The sequence below is a fragment of the Gymnoscopelus braueri genome (assembly GCF_963280865.1).
Source record: "Gymnoscopelus braueri genome assembly, chromosome: 20".
NCBI classification, from domain to species: domain Eukaryota; kingdom Metazoa; phylum Chordata; class Actinopteri; order Myctophiformes; family Myctophidae; genus Gymnoscopelus; species Gymnoscopelus braueri.
In genome coordinates, this window is record NC_137622.1 from 10,918,214 (window position 1) to 10,944,753 (window position 26,540).

At 41.3% G+C, this 26,540-nt stretch overlaps 1 protein-coding gene across 1 annotated transcript; it reads right to left on the reverse strand.

Moving 5' to 3' along the window:
• Positions 1-385: 385 nt before the first annotated feature.
• On the reverse strand, positions 386-26,344 carry tspan17 (tetraspanin 17). The gene is made up of 8 exons (XM_080415345.1): positions 25,784-26,344; positions 18,267-18,317; positions 15,004-15,150; positions 13,546-13,716; positions 10,979-11,104; positions 10,240-10,287; positions 6,325-6,441; positions 386-5,832 (listed from the first exon to the last, which is right to left on the reverse strand). Exons 1-8 carry the CDS (start codon positions 25,871-25,873, stop codon positions 5,767-5,769), a joined length of 816 nt encoding a protein of 271 aa, XP_080271471.1. The 5' UTR covers positions 25,874-26,344; the 3' UTR covers positions 386-5,766.
• Between the last annotated feature and the right edge of the window lie 196 nt (positions 26,345-26,540).

Consider the following 26,540-nt stretch of genomic DNA (forward strand, 5'->3'; position numbering starts at 1 on the left):
AAGGGGGGGGGGGGGGGGGTAAAGGTTTTTTACTAATAGTCGTAGGGTGGTTTTTTTTTTAAGTGGTGTATTGACTGTTAAGGGCTTGATATACTTTGCACTGTGTGACACGACATGATTAGCTTGAAGCTCAGATATTTTCTGAAACCAGTGTTCAACTACAACAACAAAGTACAAATCCGGATCATTAATGTTAAATATTAATTTATAAACAATAGAAATGACTGTTAGCCGACTGGGTTTGTCCAAAAACGGTTGAGAACCATAGTTCTCAACCAAGTCATTTACTTTGCTTTAAGTCTAGAGAAAACAACAAATGATTTGTACTTATGCCAAACACTAAAAGATAATTAAAACAAAAACAATTCCACCCTTTTTTCATAAATCCTTTATTTTAATATATGAAAGGAGCATATCGTTTAACACAATATACAGTGTAACAGACCATGTTCCACAATTATTATACAAATCTTTTGTTTCTTGACAAGGGCTACCCTTTGGAATAGGCAGGACTAAGTTAAAGTAATGGATGGTCAGTATGATCAAAGTTTCATACATTCTCCGGCAAGCCAGGGTCAACCAAGAAAGAACACAAAACAGGGAACAAAAAGCTTGGCTTATTTAAAAAGAGGAATGCTTGGTGTGTCTGTGAAAGAAAAGTGTCCATAAAGAATCACATCCACAAATCCTTTTAATTGGAAACAAAGATGCAGGAGTTGCAAGTCAGCTGTCTCAAGAGCAAACCCCCGTCGCTGGCTAAGAAAGGCTTTCACACAACAGAAAGAAAAGCGAAAACATAAAAAGAGAATTACGGGTGGTGCTTTGACCAACAAGTGATATGGAATGACACCTGGAAACTGTGCTGATAGCCACTGTACAGAAAAGAGTCCATTACGCCAATTCTCTGTGGATTACAGACTGATGTGAAGCGATGTCCGCACACCGTGAGGTAGACGCGGTGATGTTCTACACCGCCGCAAAGCATTGTGGGAAATGTAAACACAAACATTTTAACCTACTAAACCATACACAGCCTGAACTGTGAAAAATACTTTTTTTTACACCATAGATAGATTACCATTGACGTTACCAGACTTTAATCGTATGAAATGAAAAAAAATTAAGAAAATCTGAAAAAGAAATTGAGCCTGTCAAGACTCAGCAATTTACACGTCATTAAAATCACCAGAAGCACTGTGCTGTATTTGGAATAGACATGTTTGGGTAGATAGTGGTGATATATTTGACTTTATAAAACCATTTTGGCATTAAAATGTCAAGCATAGAGGAAAATCAAACAGTTTTGTTTTCAATTATTAAAAAACACAGTAAAATTAAAATGCATGTATACAAAATCACTGGTAGGCCTTCCACACACATCTAGGAGATAAAGAGGTGACAAAACAGAACACACGATGGAATGCTCATGTACACAAACAAGATTATGAAAAAAAAAACTCTTAATAGAAAGCCATAATATAAAACATAATAATTATCTCTCTAAGACATAATTTTCTTTAATTCACATTCCTTAATTTCACATCTGTTGTGCATTGTGCTGCATAAGGGTAGAGAGAATAAACCAAGTGTGGAGGAATAGGTCCACTCAGATAAAGACTATAGCTATATTCACGGTTTGCATAAGGCTTCTCCTCGGGTAATGCCCCGAATCCACAACAGGGAGAGGAGAGAAATCAAATCAGGCATTTCACGTTGCAAGGCCATTCGGATAAAAGGACGAAACATAATTAGCAACTGAATCCCTCACCCATTTGAGGAACACAACAAGATCCACTAGAGGTGGTAAAACAAACATCAGATTCTAAAGTAACTCAACAATCTGAATATGAAATACTCTGCCAGCTACTGAGTTTAGGGCAGGGCGACATGGACAAAATCTAATATCACAACATTTTTTACCAATATCGATATAGTGACAATAATGGTATTGTGACCATAATATCAAAATATAAAATAGGGATTTATAGGGAATAATGATAGGAACTGAAAATAGGGAAAACAGCAGATCTAAATCCCAGACAATATCTAGTCTTATATATCAACCCATTTCCCAGCCTTAATCTAGTTGTATTCATAAACTGATGCCATTGCTGCAGGGTGAACAGGGGAGCACTGCAGCTCTCCACAAGACAGACAGCCTCGGCTTTCCACCTGCCCTCGGCCGGATCCATAAAATCACTGCGAGGATGCCCTCTATTTCATTGTGCACAACGGAACAACGATCCCCGCGAGCACAAACAGAGCTTTGTTGTGTGGGAAGAGATCCTGAGCGAAGGAAACTCTGCCAGCTATAAGTGGTTACCGAAATTAAACACTTCTTCCAAGAATCACTGAAGCAAACGGGCGCAAACGAGCTGCCACATGAAAACTGGAGGAAAACACAATGAGGAATTTTCACATGATCGTCTGATAAAACTCAGAGGCAACGATTCCTTTTTTTTAATATCACAGTTTCTGTCAATTAATCGGCGCCAGTCTGAATTCAAAGTATCAGGGTTATCATAGCACCGCTGTGACTTTTCTCACATCCATACTGGTGTCATACTTGACCACTTTAACCCATCAAGACCTGAGGCGATTCTTAAAAATGTTTTCTAAATCCTTTTTTTTTTTTTTTTTCAAGATTTAAAAAAAATTGCAGATCTACAAGCTCATAGCGCGGCGCGCTATGAGCTTGTATATCTGCTATTTTTGAATAGTCAAAGAAATCTAAAGTGACACAGATGCGTTCCAGGTCTTAATGGGTTCCCATTTTAGGCATGTCATTATAGATGAAACTTTTCCTAAATGTTAGAAGAATAGCAAAAATACCAGATCTACAAGCTCACAACGCGTCGTGGCGCGCAGTGATCAGGTATTTTCACTATTCGTACAATGAAGTATATGGCTTAAGTGTTTAACAGCTGGTTCACATGGCCACTTGTGTGCAACAATTTACAAGAGTTTTGTGTGTTTATGCCCTGAGGGGAACATTCCTGTCTGTCAGGTGGGGAGAAGTTGGGCAGAATTTAAGAAATAACACGGCTCTCTGACAAAGCTTGGAAATGGGACAATTTCATATGCTATTTTGGAGTGAGACCAGACTTTTTCCCCACTCTGCCAACCACAAGATGATTGTTCTTGGCCTACTGTACAGCGAGAACCATTTTTAAGTCAACAAGCCATAGATTATTAAAAAAAGAGAGAGCTATGCAGAAATCCATTCTCTTTCCTATAAAGCCGGCTTTGGGAGGGCAGACAGTCCCGGATTGCATCCGGGCTCAACCCTCTCCCAGTTAAACCCACATGAGCTGCGGTGGAAAGACGGCCTGACAGGAGGACAGATGAGGAAGATCCAGAGAGATGATACCGAAAGTAGTACAGAAATATCCACGGGATTTCACACAAGCCTGACTCTCAGATACACACTGCTGGAGCAGGGCTCTTGTGTGCCTGCACGGTTCACTAGCTTGTAATGCTACCAGTCTTTCACTTAACATCACAATTCAAAATGTGACGTTTCTGTTAGTGTTTTCTCTCCTATGGGCAGAAAAGGATGTGTGTTCACTGTATTTGTATGGTTGAATAAATCCCACACAAGTACTACCTTACTGTGTGCATCTCACACAAGATACTAATACAATCTTAAAAATAAAATAAAAACTGTAGTGGTTAAATGCAGAACAGAACATACAAACGATCGCGCTGACCCAGTCACCCCTACGCATACCAATAATGTCCATGTTCTACGAGTGATTAAATGTCCAATAGAAAAAGGGAGAAGGGCTACAGTTCTTCCCCTGATTTAAAAGCAGATGACCGTCTTAGGATATGGAAGCTGTTCCTGACAATGAAAAATGAAGGGTAAAAAGTGTAAACCTTGTGTGGACAAACATTGAAACCCAAGCCCACATTAGCGTATGGTAAAAAAATATCTATATGGCAATATTTGTCATAAACCATCACTGGTAATGCTTTGATAACCATCTTACTGAACGGATGCAGCATGTGATATACTGTAGTGTACTGTATGTAACAAGATTGATATTAATATAACAAAGGTCACAACATACATAGAGCGAGATTTAAAAGATTAACAGGATACTGTGACATTTTTTACGTGCTTTGTTATTGGACTTAATCAGGCACTTGTCACATAGTGGGGATCAGCATTAGCACACAAATTGACCAAGAAATGGCTCGTTAGCGTTCGTAGAATTCCAAACGGAAACGAAATTGTAACAGACAGCTGAAATGTGGTCAATTAGCTTGTGGCTAGCTGCCACCTTTTAGTTTCCAGTAGGATCACTAATGAAGCTAACGAACCATATATTGGATCACTGTGTGTCAATGGAGTGACCTGTGACCAGAGAAATGAAATAACAGCCACACTGAAAATGTCACTGTATCTCTGGGGGGGGAGGGGGTAATCTAACAACTGGCTTATTCTCTTACTTCCATACACAGTGGACAAAATGAAAGCATCAAACCATAATTGCTAACACAAATCAAGTAAAAAAAAAGGCCCCGATCCAGCAATCCCACGTGCTTCAGGGACGCTCAGAGATAAACAACATGAAACCCCCTTTTCCCTGTACAGTGTAGACCTATTATATTAACCAGGCCATCCCATAATGATACACTACAATAGCCTTCAGCAAAACCACACCATAAGGGAAACAGGGCATCATTTGAGCAATTATAGGATAGTTTTTTTTTCCCACCAGTCTATCTAAATTGAACATGGGGGGGAAAAAAAATAATATATATATATATATATATATATATATATTTCAGCCTGCAGTATAAAACAGGCAGTTCAGTAACATGCATTGTTTGTAGAACCTGAGGTCCACGTTGACACCGGCTCACAGATATGACATCAGGACCAGGGTAGCAGAAATTCCAAGTCAAGAATAGAAAAACAATAAAACACTCAAAATTAATGGCACTTTCATAAAAAATAAATCTTTGAGCTGGAATTTCAGTTTAGTTCCCTGAACCGTGTAGAAGTCACCCACTCGTCCCAGCCAGTGTGTCCAAGTCTTTCAGTGGTCATGAAAGGTTATGATGAGGAAAATGACACCCGATGGGTCCGTGCGCCCACTGTCCCCGACAGCCACTTAATTCTCCCCAGCGGGGGAGCAGGGACAAGTGGGAGGAAGGGAGAACGAATGAACAAACCAAACCTTGGAAAAAGGCATTTTCGGGGACGTGCGATTACTTCTCAAGTTGAGCGCCTGAGGCTGTGTGACAATGCAAAGTGTGACCGTTAAAAACCTGGAGTTAAACCCCCCCCATCCCTCTGTGTTTTAATGTTTGGCGTGTGGCTCTATCCGTCTCTTTTCTCACTTGACAGGAGTCCTCACACAACGGTGTCCCAGAAATGCACCCAGCTGAAGAACCAAATCAAAAGGAAAATACAAAGTCTGACTTTGAAGCAGGTTTTAAGGAGACGGCCGCAGGAGGTCCCCAGTGTGTCAGAGTTAAGACTCAATCCCCTGGCTCAACAGTAAACAAACAAGGGTGTGTGTTGACTGTCTGAGTAGTAGGAATGTTTTACCTGCGATTGTCAACCGGGAAGGTAAACTGTGCATGTTTTGGGATGTGTATTTTTCCTGTGTGCATAACATTACGTCTACGTACATGTGTGTGTGTATTTGTGTTGCCTGGGCTCAACGTGGAACGTAGGTGGTCGTATTGTCGTCAGCGGTGTGGTGCTGGGCTGTCTGGGGAGCGTCTCGCCTCTTCTCTGGGGGCCTTGCGTCACCAGTTGGCTTTGACTGCTTTGACGTCGCTCACCAGGTTCTGAGCCAGGCAGATCCCAAATATCTACACATGAACACAAGCCAGGAAGGAAATGAGATCACACCGACGCACCTGACTGCTTAAAAGGGGGGAGGGAACTAGAGGTGAACTGGTCAGGGTTGCCAGATCTGCTTATTATAATTTCCCCGCAAGATTTTATTTGAAAATAGCCGATCTACAAGCTCACAACGCGTCGCATCGCGACGCGTTGTGAGCTTGTAGATCTGCTATTTTCAAATAGCTGATGTATATGTTAAAGTGCTCATGTGGCCCATAGTCGCTTCTTTTGGGCTGGTTTTCCTAGGCCTGGTTGCTTGTTTCTCTTACAGAATCTGGCAACACTGGAACTGGTCTGCAATGACCTGATGGCTGGGCGTGCTTGATGTGGAGAGTTTTCACCAGCAGATGGCGGCAATGACCCAAAATCACAAAGCACTGCCGCATTCTTGGCTTTAGATAAACATTTTACTGCAAGAGGCAGACCAGCTGTCTGCATGGAGATAAAATACTTCTTACCTGTAAAAGTGCAACACCGACAAAGACCCCGGCCACAACTATCAGGTTGTCCTGAAGCCACTTCTCAAACTGCACCACACAGCCCTTGGTATAGATATATTTCTGCTGGTCCAACTCCTTTTCATAAAACATACAAAATAAATGAAAACGTTACAAAAGTCTGACAAATAGGTACATTTAAAAAATGACCTAAAACATAAATAACTGGGTTTGAGACGGATCTTTGGACTTTGCATAATGAGTCAAAGCAAACCTAAGCATTTGGCCTATGACTAACACACACACACATCATTGCGTACATTTCCTGTGGCACAGATGGCCTGCTGACAGCTTTATGAGGGAACAGGACATACTTATTCTGAGATCACACTTTTGTACTAAGGAACCAACTTAAATTTTATGAAGATAAATAAAATAAATAATTATGTTAGTTCAGTGTTAACCACTCAATATTTTATACTTTGTCATAGGATGCCGTCGTGTGGCCAATCTACAAGCTCCCATTTTCGCTACTTTTGAATAGTTTTTTAAGAATTAGAAAATTACTGAAAATGTCGACCTATAACAGCATGCCTAAAGAATTGCCTTTTACCGAGTCAAATTACCACATGTTCACACAACCGTAAAGCCACTCTAAGCAGTTACTGCTTTTTGCATTTGCAAGATGGAACACATCAAAGCACTTAATTTGAAGGTGTGGCACAATATGCTGAGAAGATGGACAGCAGATCGCTGACTACTGCAAGGACTTGTCATAAAATCAGGAAGGGCTTCCTGACTTACAGTACAGATGGCCGTTTTGTGTTGGGACATTAAGCCAATGACGTACGAGCTCCATTCATGGATGACAACAGAAAAGGTGTAATTTAGAACCTCCATTGACACTGAGGTGGGGGGGGGGGGCGTTTCCCACAATGGTCTCTTTGTTACTCCTGTGGAGATAACTCCACCAAGAAACTCTTTGTTCCCCATTTTCCTTCTTGCAAAAACCTGGAAAATGCCTCTCAAACCAATTGGATTGTTAAAGGCAATCCCTGGGCGGCCAATGAAATGTCAGGAAGCCATTTGTTGTTGTGACCATGACCCACCCCCCTGGAGCCATTTCAGCCGCTCTGTCTTTGTTGTTTTTGTCATCCTCCCTCTGTCCCTGCCCTCTTCCTCTTTCCCACCGTAGACACACCGCTAACGACATGGCAGTGGGGGGTGCTGCCCTACGGTATGGATTTTGACCATGCCAGGTCTTTTTTTCTGCTGCACTAGAAGTCGTTTTTTATTTTCAGTAGCTTGATTTTATTGTATTTCATAAACAGTTTTTTAGAGATGAAAATTACTAGTGTGTACTATGTGAACTATGTCCTAGTAATGCATTAAATAGTACCATAATAGCTGCTATGCCATACCAGTGCTTTACCCCTTAAGAAGCATTTAACTTGAAATTTGAAGGAAAAGGAATATAACGTGATATATATGCTACAAATTATACCGTGACATAAATTGTATTCCATATGCCGCAAAGCCCTACGACGCGGGAACGTAGCGTGACGCGTTGATCGATGCCACTGGCCTTCGCTGCGCTTACAGAAAAAAGAGCGTGCATAGGAAATGGACCGTGGCGATTGGCAGGTGGCTCACTGTGTTGTAGCGCGCCTAGCAACAGCACTCCTGCTGACTGCAGTGCAGTGAGTTGTTACCACCACACCCACACATACACACAAGAGGACTGGCATAAGCCACTGAGCCGCCAATTACAGAGCATAGATAGGCTGGTCTCTGAGGCTATAACTGGAGCCTAATTATCCCTGTTAGAACGCCAATCTGTCATTAAGGCAAGGAACAGTATGCCGGCAAATTAACCCTATACATACTCTACCTTCTCTCTTCCTGTGTTTGGTGGTCGGATGTCATTCGAATATATACATGAATCTCAGCAGTGAATGCCCCGTCGTAAGAATTATAATAAAATCCCTTATATTTATGTGTATGTCTATGCTGAAGGAACAGTTAAGTTAAGTGATCACATTTTAACCACGTTCAACCTGACGTCCCTATTTTGGGCATGTCATCAAATCTTCCAAAATAGCGATAACGGATCTACAAGCTCACAGCACATCGCATTGACAACAGGACTTAACCCATTAAGACCGGGAACGCATCCGTGTAATTTTAGATTTTAGCTATAACCATTATTTTATACGCCAAAGTATTCAAAAATAGCAGATATACAAGCTCATAGCACGGCACCGAGTGTCACGCTATAAGCTTGTAGATTTGCTATTTTTGAAAAATCGATAACATCTGTGCAAATATTTGAATATCCTATATATATATATATTTTTTTAAGGGAACATTTTTAACTCAAATCTTTGCTAATGGCGGGTCCCTGGAACAAAATATTTTCAGATGGGGGGTCCGTGGCCAAATACATGTAATTTTGGAGGTCCTTGACATGAAAAAAGTTTGAGAACCACTGATATTATAGCAACATACGTTTTTCAGAGAACTGTTCGGATTTAGAAGACATTTGTAGATGCATTCCCGGATCGAAAGGGTTAAACCCCCCCCTACGAAAAGGAATCCACCATAAGTACAGACCGTTTCAGATAACAAGTGGACTTGGTCTAGACTGGCACCACCACTCCTAAACAGATGATGAAATCCTTCCAATTGGGCAACTTTGCTGAGTGAATACTCTCTGGCATGCCTCCACTTAGCAGCTCTGCATCATGTTGTTCAGGGCAGAGAACCGTTGCCTTCCAGCCATGTTATACTACTTACTTATGTCTGTCACCACCAACAGTGTGTACCATCGTCTAAGCTATAGTTCTTGGAAAAACCATCACAACCCGAGATGTAAATTTGACAAAATAAAAAATAATGAGCTCTAAAAGTGAGATTATGGGACTTAAATTATATAGCTGTTTAAAGGGAAACCTACATTGTTTTAACCTGAATCCTATACCCTCTAGTCTATACAATAGCAGAAAAGATATAGTACTTCCCAATGTGTTTGGTATGTTAAGAGAAAAACACAGCCAGCCTGCATAAAACTATATATTCTTTTCCCAGCGCCAGGAGGAGAGCGATCTCTCGAGACGGAGCGCATTGGGAAATGTTACAGTATGTCAGAATCTCACATATCTTCCTCACAGTAGAATGCTAGGACTGAAGTTGAAAACTGGTGAAGTTTGGGCAAGGCTTTAAATAAGTTCCTCCTGACCTCTAAACTGTGTTATTCTGGGTGATGGACCCAGGTAGAGTGAGGGATAGGTATACGGTCAGACCATTTCTCTAATCTCTATCAACAGTTATTAGATCTAATCAATTTAATCAATTATAAAAAATAAAAATATATTTTTTTGCAGTGCAACACGTTGTGAGCTTGTTGATCGTCTACTTTGTTATCCATCTGCATTTTTTCATGTTGATTCATTGTTATAAATTTTTATGATTACCGTATTCAAATTATTTTCTTTCAGTGTTAGTCTGTCTGTTTGGAAGATGTAAGTAAATGGGTAATGGTTTAACAGGCTAACTGTCAGTACTTTGTAACGTATGTGATGTGTAACTTTTCCTTTTGATGTGTCACCGTCTTTTATTGTTAGTTTTTTTGTATTTTCTCTTCTCATTTGATGATACACGAGTCTCTTGTTGATCACTAGATCAACAGATATTTAACCCAGAGATTTGCAAAAATGATCAAGATTTTTCAAAAAAGAACAGATCTAAAATCTCATCTCGCTATGAGCTTGTATATCTGCTATTTTTGAATAGCCAAAGTATAAAATATGGATAAAGTGGTTACACAGATGTGTTCCCGGTTTGAATGGGTAAAAAAAAGGAAAAACTTATGAAGTTGCCCTTTATGCATGTAAAGCATGATCTAGAGCAGTGGAAAATACAAGTAGACATACTAACCCCTTGGAGACGAACATCATATCCACACTGTGTGTTGATGACGTCCTCCTGTAACAAACAGCATATAGCACACATTAACGTGAGGAAACAATGAAGAAACACAAAAAAACAATGCACTTTTTGACTAGTAACTTGTTGACTGTGTCACCAGCTCATGATAATGGAGGAATTCTCCACACCAGAGAGGTTAAGGGAAATTACACAGTTGTGTGGTCTGAGCACATTTTTATACGAAGTATAGAATTGTGTTTAATCAGACTAATTAATCAATAAATTAATTTGAATATATCTATAGTTGCAGCCCTTGCAAGCTCTGCCCTTTCTGGTTGAAGATGTGCTACCTGGTGTAATGAAACAATAGAAACATGAATACACTCCGAGCTTGGTGGCACGCCATTGAATAGCATCTCACTGGAGTATGTTACATCATTTCTAGGTGGGGAAGCGTTGTGTTTTTGTATACCAGTGGTTTTCAAACATTTTCAAGGTTGTTGCTGAAAACAGCAGATCTTCAGTACAAGCTCATTGCTTGTAGATCTGCCATTTTCAAATAGCTTATGTACTGTATACAAGGTTAAAGTGGTTAAACACATTTTTGATACCATCTTAACTCATTTTGCCTTGCACAAAACCTTTTCAGAAGGGTGTCCACGGCCAAATACATATCAAATTGCGGGTCCTTGACATGAAAACGTTTGAGAGACCACTGCTATAGAGAGTGTATTGAGGGTGGTCTTACGGCGGGGTCTTTGACACAGCAGGAGAAGGGCACGCCACATCGCTCTCTGCTGGGGTTCAGCTCAGTGCAGTTGAAGTAAATGTTCATATTCCAGTCGTTGGGACCGTGAGCGCCGCAGCATGACCACTGTGCCAGGGGAGGACAGGACAAAGTAACAACACTATTATTCACTGGAACTATTATGAACTGAAATATCACAATCTGTTCCGTCCATTGATTGTGTTCGATTGATGGCTGTCGGGTGTCCTATCACATAGTGTGGTGGGACACAGTCACACAGTGGTGACTGACGACATGCATTAGGAACAGGATTAATCTCACTTGCTGCCCATTGCTCCTAATAGATAGGATGGGTGAAATAGAATTGATGAATGAGTTATTAATTTACGAATAAGATTGTACATTTTCATGGACATAATTGTTTCTGGCCAACTCCAGAACAACAGAACAACATGCATCACTAGAACTAGGTTGAGAATGACATGAGAACACTGCATTAGTGAGTTGTATAAAATGGTGTTGAGCAAAGTGCACAAAGCAGGCTTTATTTGCATTAAGTGAATTAACCCTAGCGTCCCTCTGTTTTGGCATATCTTTATAGGCAATTTTTTTTAAAATCTCACAAATAGCAACACAGTACGACAAATACAAAATTATAATACATGCCATTGGGGCTGACATCAGCATACTAAAACGCAAAGAGACATAATATCAGTGCTTATGAATCATAAACTTTCTCTGATTAACTACTGTGCACATCTTGCTGAGCTGTCGTAAGGCGAATACGTACAAGTGGAAATCGGCCACCGGCCTTGATGATGAACAGAACACCCCGCTCTGGTGAGTTGTATGGTTTGGCATATAGATAACAGCACTTAACTTGTGTCTAAACGTTGATACATTCTATGTTGCACCATAAGGAGGGAGTTGGAGAGTTTGATTGAAAGAGAGAAAGGATTCCCACACATTTTCCCAATTAATTTTCTAAACTTTTCAGCAATATTTTACACAATTTCAATGACTTTTGGAGAGCAAACATTAAATCTGAACCGAAATCTGGATGTGCAGGTCCATCTGTTTACGTTGGAGAGCTTTGTTCGGGCCTTCGTTGAACATCATTGTGTAAGCAGCCTGGCTGGTCACCTCTCTGACAAGCGATTTTAAGTAGATTGCAATACCAAATGTGGACAGGTATGCACATTGTTTCCCACAAGTACATTTGGCCACTATTCGGCATACTGTAGCTCCGAAAAGCTCACTCGTGTTAGCACAGGAGCTGTATGAATAATGTGAGTCCATTGTTTTCAGTGCCCAAACCACTTCAGCCGATAGCAGGTTGCATGATGCGGTAGTGGATTGGTTGAGCATCAGTGAAGTTGTCTTGCTGTGCTTGTCGAAGCGGTAGGTCTAATGTTATCTGGTCTTGCATCAGGCGTGAAATATGTGCAGAAACTGGCAGTCTGTGCAACAGCCTTTTGGTTGTCTTTATGCTGTTTGCCTTTGGCATGGCTGACCAGAGCTACTTGTTGCCATTAACATAAGTTTTGGTGCATAGGTAGCCTGCATCCAGTGAGGCTTCGGTCTCTGCCTCTCTCTCGATCCAGTTATTATACAGTATGTTGTGTTTGAAAGCCATACATTATTGAACACCCAACTTCCCAGCCATTTTCGCAGATAAGCAAACTGTGTGTGTGTGTGTGTGTGTGTGTGTGTGTGTGTGTGTGTGTGTGTGTGTGTGTGTGTGTGAGAGAGAGAGTTTTGCCAGGGAACTTCAGATTTGCATTCCCCCCATGTCTTTTCCATGGAGCATACAGTGACTATGCAAATAATTGTGTAGACGCAACTTAAGAGCAATCACATTACTGATATCCATTTGTGTCAATATTGGCTGATGAAACCTATTAATCCTATTTCTCGTTGGCATGTAAACACACTCACTGACAATATTGCTGTGTAATCTAAAATGAATATGCGTGCAGACTGGTGAGGTTTCTTTAGGCTGCAGGGAGTTTTCAGTTCAACAGTGGCTGGGCCAGGTCATCAAAGAAGCTTGGATATTTGTAATTTGTTATATCATCTTATGATATGGGGAGATCCAGTGGTGCACTATGTGTATGGCGGACTATACATTGGGCGGGACTAAACTGCAGAGAAAAAATTCAAAAGATTAAAAACTATTTACCCCCCTGCAGCCATTGTCACAGCGTTTTAACAAGCTGCTATGGCCAATGAAAACGGTCTTTGTTTGTTGATCTGGAGCTCAGGTCAGCTTAAGCGTGCACACGCATGTAGCTACTGTGCTGCAGATCGTGTGCCATTAATGATCAGGCAGGATTACACGAGTGTTACATCACACCAGAGCGATTACACATGAGATCCAATTATCTAAATCATCTCATTCAAATGATTGAATAACTACTCAAATCCACTACAATGCCATTCGTCATGGGATCTACTCAGCAGTGGGGGGTCGAATTGATCGTCGTTTCTACAGAGAGACGCTTAAGAAAGATACAGACATAAACAAGACCACTTGACATGATGGGAGACACTAGCTGTAGACTCACATATTCCTGGGCAAAGTCGATGAGGTTCTGCAGGTCGATGTCATCGCGGTAGGCCTTGACGTTATTGTTGATGAAGAAGTTGAGCTGGTCTTTGATCCAGTCTTTGAAAACGAACGCTAGGATGCCAGCGGTTAACTCTAGGAAGAAAATCAATCCCAGGAACACGGAGAACTGTACACATCCATGCACACACACACAAACACACAATGGAGAACATTCAGCCTCTTATTTTAGGATAGGATGGGATAACACTTTATTTTCCCCCAGGGGGGAATTCTGCAGCACAAACTAAGAAGAGTAAAAGTAAGAAGTGCATAATGAACAATACATACAGCAATAAATAGATACATTAATAGACTACTAGTACTCACTCACACGACTCACTCGTAAGCAGACCCACCCACACAATAACAATACACATCACATACATCGATACATTATTCTCACTCACAAACACATGCATACATACCGTGTACACACACCAATGTGCTTGTTTGTTTGCAAACAATCCATGAATAGGGAAGGGAGGAGGGTATTTTTTATATGGACAGTATTTATACATTTTACATATATATTTGTTTTTAAATTATATTTTTTGGGGTGGTGGTGGGGGCTGTAAAAAAGGAACGCATGGAACCGCTTTGTTTTGCACCTAAATATTCACACAATAAAATCAGTTTTGAGGGGAATAATGAGGACGAAACAAATTTGTTCTTATAGCAATTTGCTTAGGAAACTACAAAAAAACAAACAGGAAAATTACTTTGATCTATTACCCCTCTGTATACAGAAAGTCTGGTTCCAAGGCACGGAACCTGGCTGGCCGAATGAGAGCGTGGCTGTGAGACCGCCAGTCCCAGAGGTGCCATCGCAGCCGTGCCTTTACAGTAAATGCGGGAGGAAAAAAAGAGGGGGCTAATGATAAATGCACCGGGTCATAAAGAACTTCCCGAGCCCAAAAGCCACATCAGCTTCCCATATCTCCTCTGTTGCCGGGGCCTAATGGACCTGGACAGCAGCTAATAGGTGCTGGCGGCAACCAGGCTAGTTTGTCTCTCGTCAGTCACGTGACGTTACCACCGCACAACAAAGACAACCTTCTCCGAAAATGATGTGTCATAGCTCCGGGGAGTGATGTTTTTTTTATTTTTATCCATGGCTTGCCAACAGGCCGTGGTACAGATGGGGAAGATATGATTTGATGAAAGAGGGAAATGATGCGGTCCAGTATGATGGGCGGATCGGTGTTCTGATGAGACCAGACGTGGTTTGTGTAAAATATTTGAGGCAATAATATCACAGTAAACACCTGCTACACTGACGATGTTAGCTGTGGTGCGAATTCTCCATGTCGAGGTGTGTGACGTGCGCGAGCGAGGTGTGAATTGGTTTAGCAACACTTGGTGTCCCTATTTTTGGGCATGTCATAGCGCAAACATTTTGGAAATTTAGACTTACAAACTTTAACAGGAAGGTGTTTTCTCGCAGTGCTCCTATACAGCCGGCAAAGCCCAGAATGAACATGACCCCTCCGACCACGATGAAGAGCCACACAGGGTCGAAGCCCCCGAGGTCTGTGATGGTCGAAATGTTGGCCAGGACCCCCTGCAGGGAAGGAGGACATAATTCAGGTTTAAAAAAAAGAAAAGAAAACACTACTTCCCTTCATTCCTCTCGTCAAGTGCGTCTTCTGCAAGACACACACAAAACATACACACAAAAAAGACCTACAAGGGAGCTTCTGATGTTTGAGTAATTCAAATAAACACGTACGCTGTGTGCCAGCAGGCCAGAGAGCCTTAGATTGACCCGTTAAAAACCCCAGGGGGTGTAGCTGTTCAGGTGTTTCACAGAAAACGTCCTAACTTGTCCTACGCTTTTGTTCTGTTTGTTTTCTCTTTTACACACAAAGAACAAAGCCTGCAGCCTGATGACTTCTTCAGCATTCTGTCTTGATTTATTTACAACGTTTGCGTTTTTTTGTGCTCTCTGGCAGATCTAACGCATGCCTAAAACGTGAGATATTTTCCACGGAAGGCAGTGTTTAAAACCTTCCACAAACAGTCAAAAACAGACATCCATCCTTCCTCTCCGACAGCCCTGCCCCCACAGCCCTCAGTGTGTGTGTGTGTGTGTGTGTGTGCGTGCAAGCATGCATGTGTGTGTGTATTCAAGATGACTTCCTGTCAGTCTCTGGTCTGCTCCAGTTCCTGCATCCTCCCTGCTTCTCTGATAGCGTACAGAAGTGTTTCCCAAACAATGGCTCAGGACCCATTTGTGGGTTGCGGTCCCATATGGGTCGCAAGAAAAAGTCCCTTTATTTTTTTGTTTTTGATTATTATCATCATTTCAAAAGATTTTCAAAAATGCCCACCCGAAAAAAAAAAGTTGTAGTGAAAATAGCCGATCTACAAGCTCACGGCACATCACATGAGCTTGTAGATTTTCACTAGTTTGAGTCCCGGGGAAACATCAAATCTTTCTTTTGGGGCTCGTGATATAACGTTGGGAACCACTGGCGTACAGGACAAACCCAGCTACAGCTTAAGCTGGTAGTAGTGAAGTTAATAATAACCATTTAACTGTTAACCGACATTATGAATTTTGACTGATTAATACAATCACTTGTCATCTGTTTTTAATTTTTTCTTTGAGGATTGTACTTTTTTCCCCAGCCTGAAGGCTCACTGCGTTACAAAGCTGCAAACTGCATGATCGCTGCCTTATAGACGTGACTCAGGGAATTAAGGAATACTTGGGCACTTAAGGCAGGAGACTGCTGTGGGATTTTCATTTCAATAAAATTATGATCTCAATCAATCGAATCATCATATTGTAGTTTTGGACCAGGCTGTCCTGACTGTGCTAGGGCATGACTTCCTGACTGTGCTAGGGCATGACTTCCTAAAAGGCCATTCACATTGAGCACTACAACTATAACTATAAAAATATAGTTTTAAAAAACGTTCTAAGTAAAGAAGATGTCAGAGTTCACACCAACTATATATATTTTTTTAAAAGGTGAACTATATAGTTATAGTTATAGTGCTTAGTGTGAACGGCCCTTTTAATCTGCAGGGAGAGCCTGTGCATTTCATTATTTTGAAGTCATATGACACTGATAATTCAGAGACAACAGTTTGATTTGAATTAAGCACAAACCCTGCAACAATAAAAGTCTGTCTGAGTTGAGCAGGCCGGAGGCTCATCATCTCAGTGACTCAGAGACCCAGCCTCACCCCTTTTCGGTCCTTTAGCGCCTGCAATTCATTATTATTCACTCAGTTTGACTGGTGGTACTCCTGGGCAGGCCAATTTTAACCCATTTAGACCTGAGGCCGATTCTAAAAACGCCTTCTAAAACCTAACCATAGTTTTCTGAAAACGTTCAAATTCTTACTAAAAATAAAAAATATAAAATTATGTTACTATATTATAGCAACAACTAATGAGACACAGAGGTGGCATCCGGATTGAAAGGTATAACAACGTATAGGTAGCAACAGGTCTCAATGGGTTAACAGAGTTCATGACCAGACGTTACTAATCAGTGCATGTTTCCATGCTGGTGGGGCATTTGCTAAATCAATTGGTACAATTTCCAGCTAATTAATGAGCAAATTGACTGCTAACCCAGCTGGAAGAAGATCCGAGCAGCAACACATTCCTTCACACACGAGAGGGCAAAGTCACCATTTGACCTTTATATGTAGTGTAGAGTGAAAACTAACACAATTGCCCACAGAGGATCCGCTGCTACAATAATTTCCTGACAAATGTGTAGCCTGCTAATCCAATTTGTCTGCAGATGCTGTCATACTGCCAAAGACAATGCATGCGTCAGATAAAAATGTCCATATGGCTTCCCTCTTCCCAGCCTTAAAGGGGATGGAAGCAATATTAATTTGTTGGGAAATGTATATTGCGACAGTAATCATTGCTACAAATAAAGTGTTTCTCCCCATCTCTCCAGTTCTTTAGTAAACAGAAAATACATTTTCAGGTGTGATCCTGTTTAGCCCATAAGTGTTTTAAACAATAACGTTTCCGCAAAAAAAGCCATGTTTGAAAAATTCTTTTCTCCATGTATTAATTTCAAATCTCCTATGTCAGCTCCAAGATGCTGTTACAAATGAGTTTCATATACGGTAAATCCTGAGAAAAATAAAACAAAAGAATAAGAATTAAAATAAAATATGTGTGCACCAGCTAAACCTGTAATACACAATGTTTGTTAATGGTTGTACATTGTACTGGACCTTGCAACTGTAACATACATTATATTCCATTCCCTGAGAGGCTTTTAAGGCCCTCATCAGTTAATAATGGGTTAAGTACCATAACGTGTTAGAGGAATGGTGCTACAGTTGTGCACATGGTGAAGCACTAAAGTCTGAGTTATACCGTTGCAACGCCGGTGTCGCACACCAAAAATAGTCGATCTACAAGCTCACAACGCGCTTTTGTCAGCTTGTAGATAGGCTATTTACGGAGTGCACCACAAATACTGTATATCACCCTTAACCACTTCTCCTTGCTCCAACTAAATGCCCTCCAGAAAAGAGACCTAATTTCCTGCTTAAGTAACATGGGTAATACTAAGGGGAGGAATGTGAGGCACGCAATCGAAACAACAGTCTTGTATTCGTGTTTGTGTGTGCGTGTGCGCGTGTGGGGGGGTGCGCGCGTGTGTGCACTTCAAGTGTATACTTATTACTTACCTTTTCCGCCCATGCCCACAAGCCTATGGCGAGGAATGCGGCTCCAATTAACTGCAAAACAAAACACACAGGAGAGGCAACAACGTTAGCTAGAGCTATATAATGATGCTACCAAGTACCCCTTAAATCTGGGAAAGCATATATGTCATTTTTGATTTTAGCTACATTTATAGCAACATAAGTATTTCAGAAAACGGTTAGGATTTAGAAAGCATTTTTAGAATCGGCCTTAGGTCTAAATGGATTAAAGATGTAATCATCAATGTGCTGTGGCCTGAGTGAGTCCTCAAATTGGATACTGGGATAACGTTTCACTTTGTTGTGTTTACAGGCAGTGATATCCATACATAGTGCCAATATTTGCCTGCTAATATTGCCCTAAGCCCTAAGGCTTGAGGCTTAATCGATTTATTGGTCGGCCTGGTCTTAGTCGACCAAGACTTTGTTAGTTGATTAATCATTATTTATGCTTTTTTCCGTTCACAATCTCTTAACTCTAGACAACATGCATAGAACAGCATACCCATCTGCCAGCATCTCAGTAAAGTCTTACCACTTTCGGGACCACATTATTTACAAATTAATGCAAATCCTTTAAAAAAAAACACTTCATTTGTTGCATCTTTGCTCTTGACTATAACTTCTACTTACTATTTCTCCATTTGTTGTTCATTCATTACTTTTATGCATCTTTTTATTTCTGTATGCTTTATGTTTTTTTCTTCTGTATTGTATTAGGTCTCTCTCTGTCGATATGAGGTGTCAGCTCATGTGGGATGGATCAATGGGTTAGGGTGGGAGTAGACTTACAAGCAAAGGGATTATTAGCGATACCGTCTCAAATACAATTTTTTTCTTGTTTTTCTTTTGTTACTGACCTATAGTGACACCATGGGGAATTGTATTGCATTTATTTTGTTTTTGAAAAGAAAAACAATCAATAAAATGAAATGGATGGAAGCAGACTCACTTGAGGCACACACACATTATATTAGCGGAACCTAATTGTTTGAATTTGTCTAAATCATATTGTTAGAAGCCCTCGCCTTCCCTGATGTAAATCAGGGGAGGCAAGTAAAATAATAAATAATGTCTGCATACACACATCAAGACAAATGCTCAACCACTTAAAACAAAGATTTTGTTGTACATCAAATATATTAAAAAAAAATAGATCTACAAGCCCATGTCTTCACATTTGAAGCGTTGTGAGTTTGTGATCTTCTATTTTTGCTAAATGTTCCAAGTGTTTGCCTGCTTTTAACGAATGCTGCCTATTATGCCCAGAATAGGGATGCCATGGTTCATATGGTATGGCTAGAACAATGCTCTATGCTAACCCTAATGGAATTCTGAAGACATACTGAATTCATTCGGCATGGTGGTGGTGACTTCGATACGCAAGTGACAGTGAAGGGGAGAACTGTCAGACAGGGATCAGGTGGAGGGGTTCAGACTGACTGAGAGACAGTCTAATCTATTTAGCCTCGACTTTAAATCGCCCACAGAGAATTAACGGTGAAACGTACATTTCTGAAAGTGATGGGTGTTGTTGTTTGTGTCTGGGTGTATTTTGTTCAATCAATTCCCAAATGTAAATTGTATTCCGTTTACTTGTGCAGCAGGATTTATTTCCAATTAAGGATAGTTCTGGACAGATTGGATACAAACAAACACCTTTTCTTCTTTGCAGAAAAGTTTTTCAATCTGTTCCCAGAAGTGAACCCTGTCCAGTGTGTGTGTGTGTGTGTGTGTGTGTGTGTGTGTGTGTGTGTGTGTGTGTGTGTGTGTGTGTGTGTGTGTGTGTGTCTAGACTATAGATCAATCTTTTATCGCTCTCTGCTCGATCTATGCTTCATTGCTTCTGTTTAGATGTTATCATATCAACCGTGCCGTTTCCCATCCCAGCTATTCAAATTTCAAATTAAGCTATGAGCTCTCTCTTACTCTCTACCACACTCACTCGCTCTCTGTGCGTGTGTGCGTGCGTGCACGTGTGTGTGTCCACTCTGAGGCGTTTCAAGTTTTTTTTTCCCTCTCCACGTGGGGATTATAAACACTTGAGGAGATGCCCTTCTCAGCCAGCTGATCCTATTAACCTCGACTAACCAACAGTCAAACCAAGTGCCACGCTGCCAGTGGAGATACACACATCCATGCATGCACGCCACACGCACACGCGCACACATGCACACCCACAAAAAGCTATAGACTTACTCGAGCATGACTGCCCTCTCCATGACTCCACAGACTGCTGAATTTCAAATGTGCGAGGCTGTGCCAACAGTCCTTGCATTGGTGATATATGATACCAGCAGCTTTGCACGACCAATATTGTGGAGTTCATCTCAGCTCAGAACAACACAGAATCCCTTGACGTCATCGTTTCCCAACTTCCCACTTCTTTATCCTGCTTGGTCCATCATCAAACGGGCTACTAACTGATTACACAGGGACACACCAACTGCTGTTTTCCCTGGAGCAAAATGAATGTGCTTCATCAGATGGCCTTCATAATAGAGATTTAGGGGGAAACCATGATGATTCAGGTTACTGTGGTAACCTGGATCCTTGGCACAGATTTTTGTGCTGCACTGGTTTAAGCCATTCAATACGGGAACGCATCTGTGTCATTGTTTTCTTTGGCTATTAAAAAATAGCAAATATACAAGCTCATAGCGTGGCAGTGAGTGCCGCGCTATGAGTTTGCAGATCTGCTATTTTTGAAAAATCTAAAACAAAATTGCAAATCTTTGAATATATATATATATATTCTAAAGCGAACAATCTTTGCTTCAGGAGGTACCTGGAACAAAACATTTTGAGATGGGGGTCTGTGGGCCAAATACATATCTAAAAATGTTTTATAAATCCTAACGGTATGTTGCTATATCGCCAACTTTTCTATGTCAAGGACTTTTTTTCTTTTTAATTGACCCTACATCTTAGACATTTTAGACAGAGAGAGCAAATACAGTGCTGACTACTTACTATGCAATAACCAGCACTGTATAGCGAGCTTCTAATGCAGCCCTGCACCCATCCCAGCTCAGCAACTCATTTACAGCCTAACAAGCTCTTAATTACAGCATGCACAACTCCCCCACATCTCAGCTGCTGGGGTGGCTGAAAACGTGATTAATTAGGTGGATGTGGGGATTGGAATGAGTCTTTTCCAACCACAAGAAAAGGTGTGTCGTCTCTTGGCGAGAACGTCTGGCTGTCGACAGCAAGCTGCAGTGCTGGAAAATATTCAAACGGCTCTGGCATGTTTACTCCATTAGTATACTTCTGTTCACAATATCTAGGCCTCATCACACTTTTGACTAAATTTAGACTCCAATTTCAAGCCTGAGAAAAGCTCTACGGCAAAGATAAATGGGCTGTTTGATGGAGAATAAAGCACAGATCTCTCCACTTTGCCAATTTACTGATTCGTCCCAACAAAAAGCAGGTTTCACAACTCACAAGCTGGAGGCGCGCATCTTTTGGTGATTATTAAGGGAAACAGCCAGCAAGCTGGAACTTGTTCCTACAGACTCAGAGACAATGCTGTAGGCCTGACTTAGCCTATAGGTTCAACAGTCACAGTCAGACAAGAGAAAGCATAAATATGAGTCAGAGACAGCAGGGCTGCATGACGATGACTCAACCTTTCCCTCTCGATTAGCTGGTCGAATTTACAATACAGAGTGCTCTTTATGGGAAACAAGTGGTTTGTGTGAGAGTCGTCTGTGTGTGTGTCTGTGTGTGTGTGTGTGTGTGTGTGTGTGTGTGTGTGTGTGTGTGTGTGTGTGTGTGTGTGTGTGTGTGTGTGTGTGTGTGTGTGTGTGTGTGTGTGTGTGTGTGTCATCTACATCACAATGTACACATGTGTGTGCGAGAGAGAGAGTGACTCTCAATTTTGAGCGTAGTGTTTACAACTAAAGACTCTACTCTGTGGTTACTAGTGGCAAACAAAAAACAAACAAGACACTTCATAGGCGAGGTGTGATCCTCTGACAGCGTGTCAGTGAATGCTGGAATGAGGAAGAAGGTAAAGGCGAGTAGGAGGAGGAGGAGAGTGCATGTGGATCACATCTGCTGACGAGCCTGGCGGGTCTAGCATCAGTACCACCCCCCCTTCAACCCAACGCTTTGTTCTCATCCCTGTGTGTGAATACGTTTTGTGTTTTAATGAGGGGGAGTGTGTGTTGTGTGTGTATGGTTTGCGCGTGGGTGTCTGTGTGAGTGCGTGTGCGGTTTGGTGTGTGTGTGTGTGTGTGTGTGTGTGTGTGTGTGTGTGTGTGTGTGTGTGTGTGTGTGTGTGTGTGTGTGTGTGTGAGAGAGAGAGAAACAATGGCATCATGCAGTGCCTGTATACAATAGCGGTGGTGGGGGAGTGAAAGGGGTGTTTGAATGGAGGAGGGCTGGGTTGTATTCAAACCCGTGTGGCCTTTCCTTCAGACAGTGTGTGGGAAGCTCTTCTGAGGCACGCAGACATGCCATCCCTTCAGCCACTGACTTTCTAAACTACTTGCAGTCAGGGAGCAGGAATCAGGATGGCAGTGAGGGGAGGGGGCGAGGGTGGGATGTGAACAGCAGGACCTTTCAGACTGGGGTACTGAGACGCGGGGGCTGACATGTCGTGTAACTCACATAACCCAGTCAGTGCTGAATGGCAGCTAACAGAAATGAGAGCTGAGCTCACCAGTGACACTCTGCAAGTCTACAGACGACTAGTTTGAAAGGATTTAACCCTTTAAGACCGGGAACGCATCTGTAACCACTTTAACCATTATTGTATACTTTGGCTATTTTTTTTTATTATCGTAAAACATTTTTAACTCATATCTTTGCTTCTGGGGGTCACTGGAACAACATATTTTGAGATGGGGGTCCGCGGCCAAATACATATCATTTTCGGGGTCCTTGACATGAACAAGTTTGAGAACCACTGATATTATAATCTCTCAAGAACAGATTCTGCTCTGCGTTGGAATCTGTCGTGAAGGTTCGTCATAACGTGTACACACTGGGCTACAAGTGGGCGTGCCTTCAGATCAGGAAGCAGGCCGCGCTTTACCCAATCAAATGTAGTGGGCGGGATTTACGTCCGCCGATCCTTCCCCACTCGAAACCAACCAAAACTAATTTAACAATAGCGTCCGCGGAGCAGACAAAACCACGAAAAGATATTCACATTTTAACTTGCTCTTCATCATAGAAACAAGTGGGCTTATAACCAAAACGATCCATGTTCTCTGGGAGAAGTGGTGTTAGTGTTCCGTGTAGAAATATTGTTAGTGGGAATGAAAACATAGTCGCACCACCGGAAGTGAAACGCTGAAGGCAGACCAAAACCCCGGTTTCCTTGCGCACGGGTGCTCCGTCGTCATTGTCCCAGAGCCAAGTGAGATAGTACAAACAGCAGAGGGCGCTGTTTTTCCTTCTCAATTGGCTCTGGGTTCCCAGATTGCTGATATTATAACGATATACGTTTTTTCAAAAAAACTGTTAGGATTTAGAAGACATTTGCAGAATCCCCAGAAGCAAAGATTTGAGTTAAAATGTTCGCTTAAAAAATATATACATAATACGATTTGCACACATTTTCACGATTTTATTTCCAAAAATAGCAGATCAACAAGCTCATAGTGCCGCGCTACGAGCTTGTCGATCTGCTATTTTTGAATAGCCAAATAAATCTAAAATGGCCACACAGATGCGTTCCCTGTCTAAATGGGTTAATAAAATCTGAATATAATGAAAATACATTCACTTATTAAATAAGAATCCTTTCAAATTCCTTATAGAATCTTTTCAGAAGTGGACAGATTAGATTGAGGAGTACTCTGTACAGCTTTTAGTGAACTTGGTGACAATACCATTTCAGCTTTCAACTCAGCCATTCAAACTTGGAGAGAAAAGATCTGATAAGAGATTTGTCGACTCAGAGTTTCTCGAATCCAAATCATATGCCCACTCGGAACCTTTTCCTAAATGGAATCAGCTATCAAACCCTAACCCTTACCCTACTAGGATTGGTTAGTCGAAAGGATTTTTCAATAAGAATGTAAATCTGCTTATCAAATCCAAATCCTTTTGAATCCCTTGGCGAATCTTTGGGGTACATCGTTAGAGTACAGAGTGAGAAAAAATATTTCATATCAACAGCTTTTAGTGCAACTGGTGATGATTCGGCCTTCGAGGACAACAGAAATGTAAATCAAAATTAAATCATGTGAAGCGGACTTCAGATTTGGGATGAAAATATTCGACAAGAGATTCATTCGATGCAAAACTGATTTAATCAAAATAATTTGCCTATACAGAACCGCTTTCACCGTGAAACTGGCTACATCGTCAAACCCCAACCTTACACACAACTGAGATGGTTTCCCAGAAAGATGGCAAGTATAATGTCCAATAGAGTTTAACAAGCAGGAAACATTTTATACAGAGAGTACAGAGTGGAGTTCATTATGTTCTACTAATGTTTTCTCTGGCTCAAACCAGAGGGAGAAATTCACTGAGCCAATACGAGCAGCTGCCAAGTTTGACTACTACCTTAAGATAAGCTGGAAGCACTTGGAGATCCAACTCTATTCTAAATAGACATAGTTGGGTGCTACAATACTGTAAGTAGTTGGGACCTTTTGAGTAAAGGTGAAACAGCTAATGAAACTAATCGATTTAATCAATTATAATAAAAAATAATATTGATAATTCAATAAAAATCATCATTAATAATCGATCCACATTTTGTGCAGGTCATTATAGGTGAAATGAAAATAGCTCACAACACGTGCACATGCCAATGTGTTGTGAACTTGTAGATCTGCTATTTTCACTATTTTGCATGACATGTTGTGTGAGAAGAATAAAATAATGCTGTTTGTGTGGTTAAGTGGTTTTAATTCACTTCTAGATAATTCGAATAATCAAAAAAGTAATCAACAGAATACACTAAGAGAGCATATAGTTGCAGCCTTACTTTCATAGATATAATCATCAGTGTGTTGTATACAGAACCCTGGTGGTTCCAAGGGCACACACAGGTCACCAAGAGCAAGGATCAAGGATGTGGTAAGGGTCAATTAAGGCTGACCAGATCAACAAAAAGGTCAAGGCAAAGCAGTTATGTCGGGCCTAAAGTTAGATGGTTGTGGAGTCAACCAACAAATGGCCAAAGAAGGACAGGTTACACACACAGTCACACACACACACACCTATTAATTAAAGTGCCAAGCAATCAAAACAGCTATTAAAATAAACTATCAAACAATTAGTGCTTGCCATTATTGTTTGATAGTTTAGCATCAGTACACAGTACGTACAGCTCACACACACGTCCCAAAGTAACCCTTTTGTTAATCAAATATCTATTTGACTTTTTTTAATAATTTCATGTGTGAAACATCATATGACCCAAATTGTAAACTACAGTTAAGTTAATCAAGAGAGGACAGCAACACACACACACACACACACACACACACACACAGAGAGAGAGAGAGAGAGAGAGTAACACTTACCCAAAATATAATGTTGAACCCGAACAAGAAGTATTTGACACAGCAGCTGACCTCTGCTCCTTTATAATGCTGGTTGTTTTTTCTGCTCATTTTCTCCCCCAGATCAGTGGCTAGCAGCTGGCTAGCTAGCTAGCTAAGCTAACTACTTCTTAGGGCTAATAAATGCTACTCCAGTAGCTCAACTAAAGTTGTAGTAGTGTGTGTGTTAACTAGCTCCATTAAAGCTACACGTGCAACGACCTGCCAGGCGGTCAGCATTTAACAAAGCAGCTCAATTGACTCGACTTTTTCGCCACTATTGCGACTAGCATTAGCAGCTAAACTAACAACAACACATCCAGAGCTACTACTTCTTCCTCCTGAGGCACTGATTCATCTGCAGTTTTTTCAGTCGACATCCAACTAGCTGTCGTTCAACTGCCACTAACATGTGCATGCCGAGGTCCAGGTCGGTTAAAGTCCTGGAAGTTTGGTATCAAATGTCAACCCTGTCTTTAGTTCCGTTGCTGTTGTTGGGCTCTTTTTAAGTGTTCATCCTGGTTGTTTTGTGGCTTCAACAACAGATCTAACCTCCTCACTGTCAGACGAGGAGAGCCACTGCACTCACTGACTGTATGGCCCTTCATCCTGCCTCCACGACGACCTCTAGTGGATGTGACTATGCATAGCTGCATGGGGCCAGTTGCACATCTCACACTAAGTTCAAACTTAGCCTAGTTATAGCTTAAATGGCTTTTAAAAAAGCCATTTAACCCAT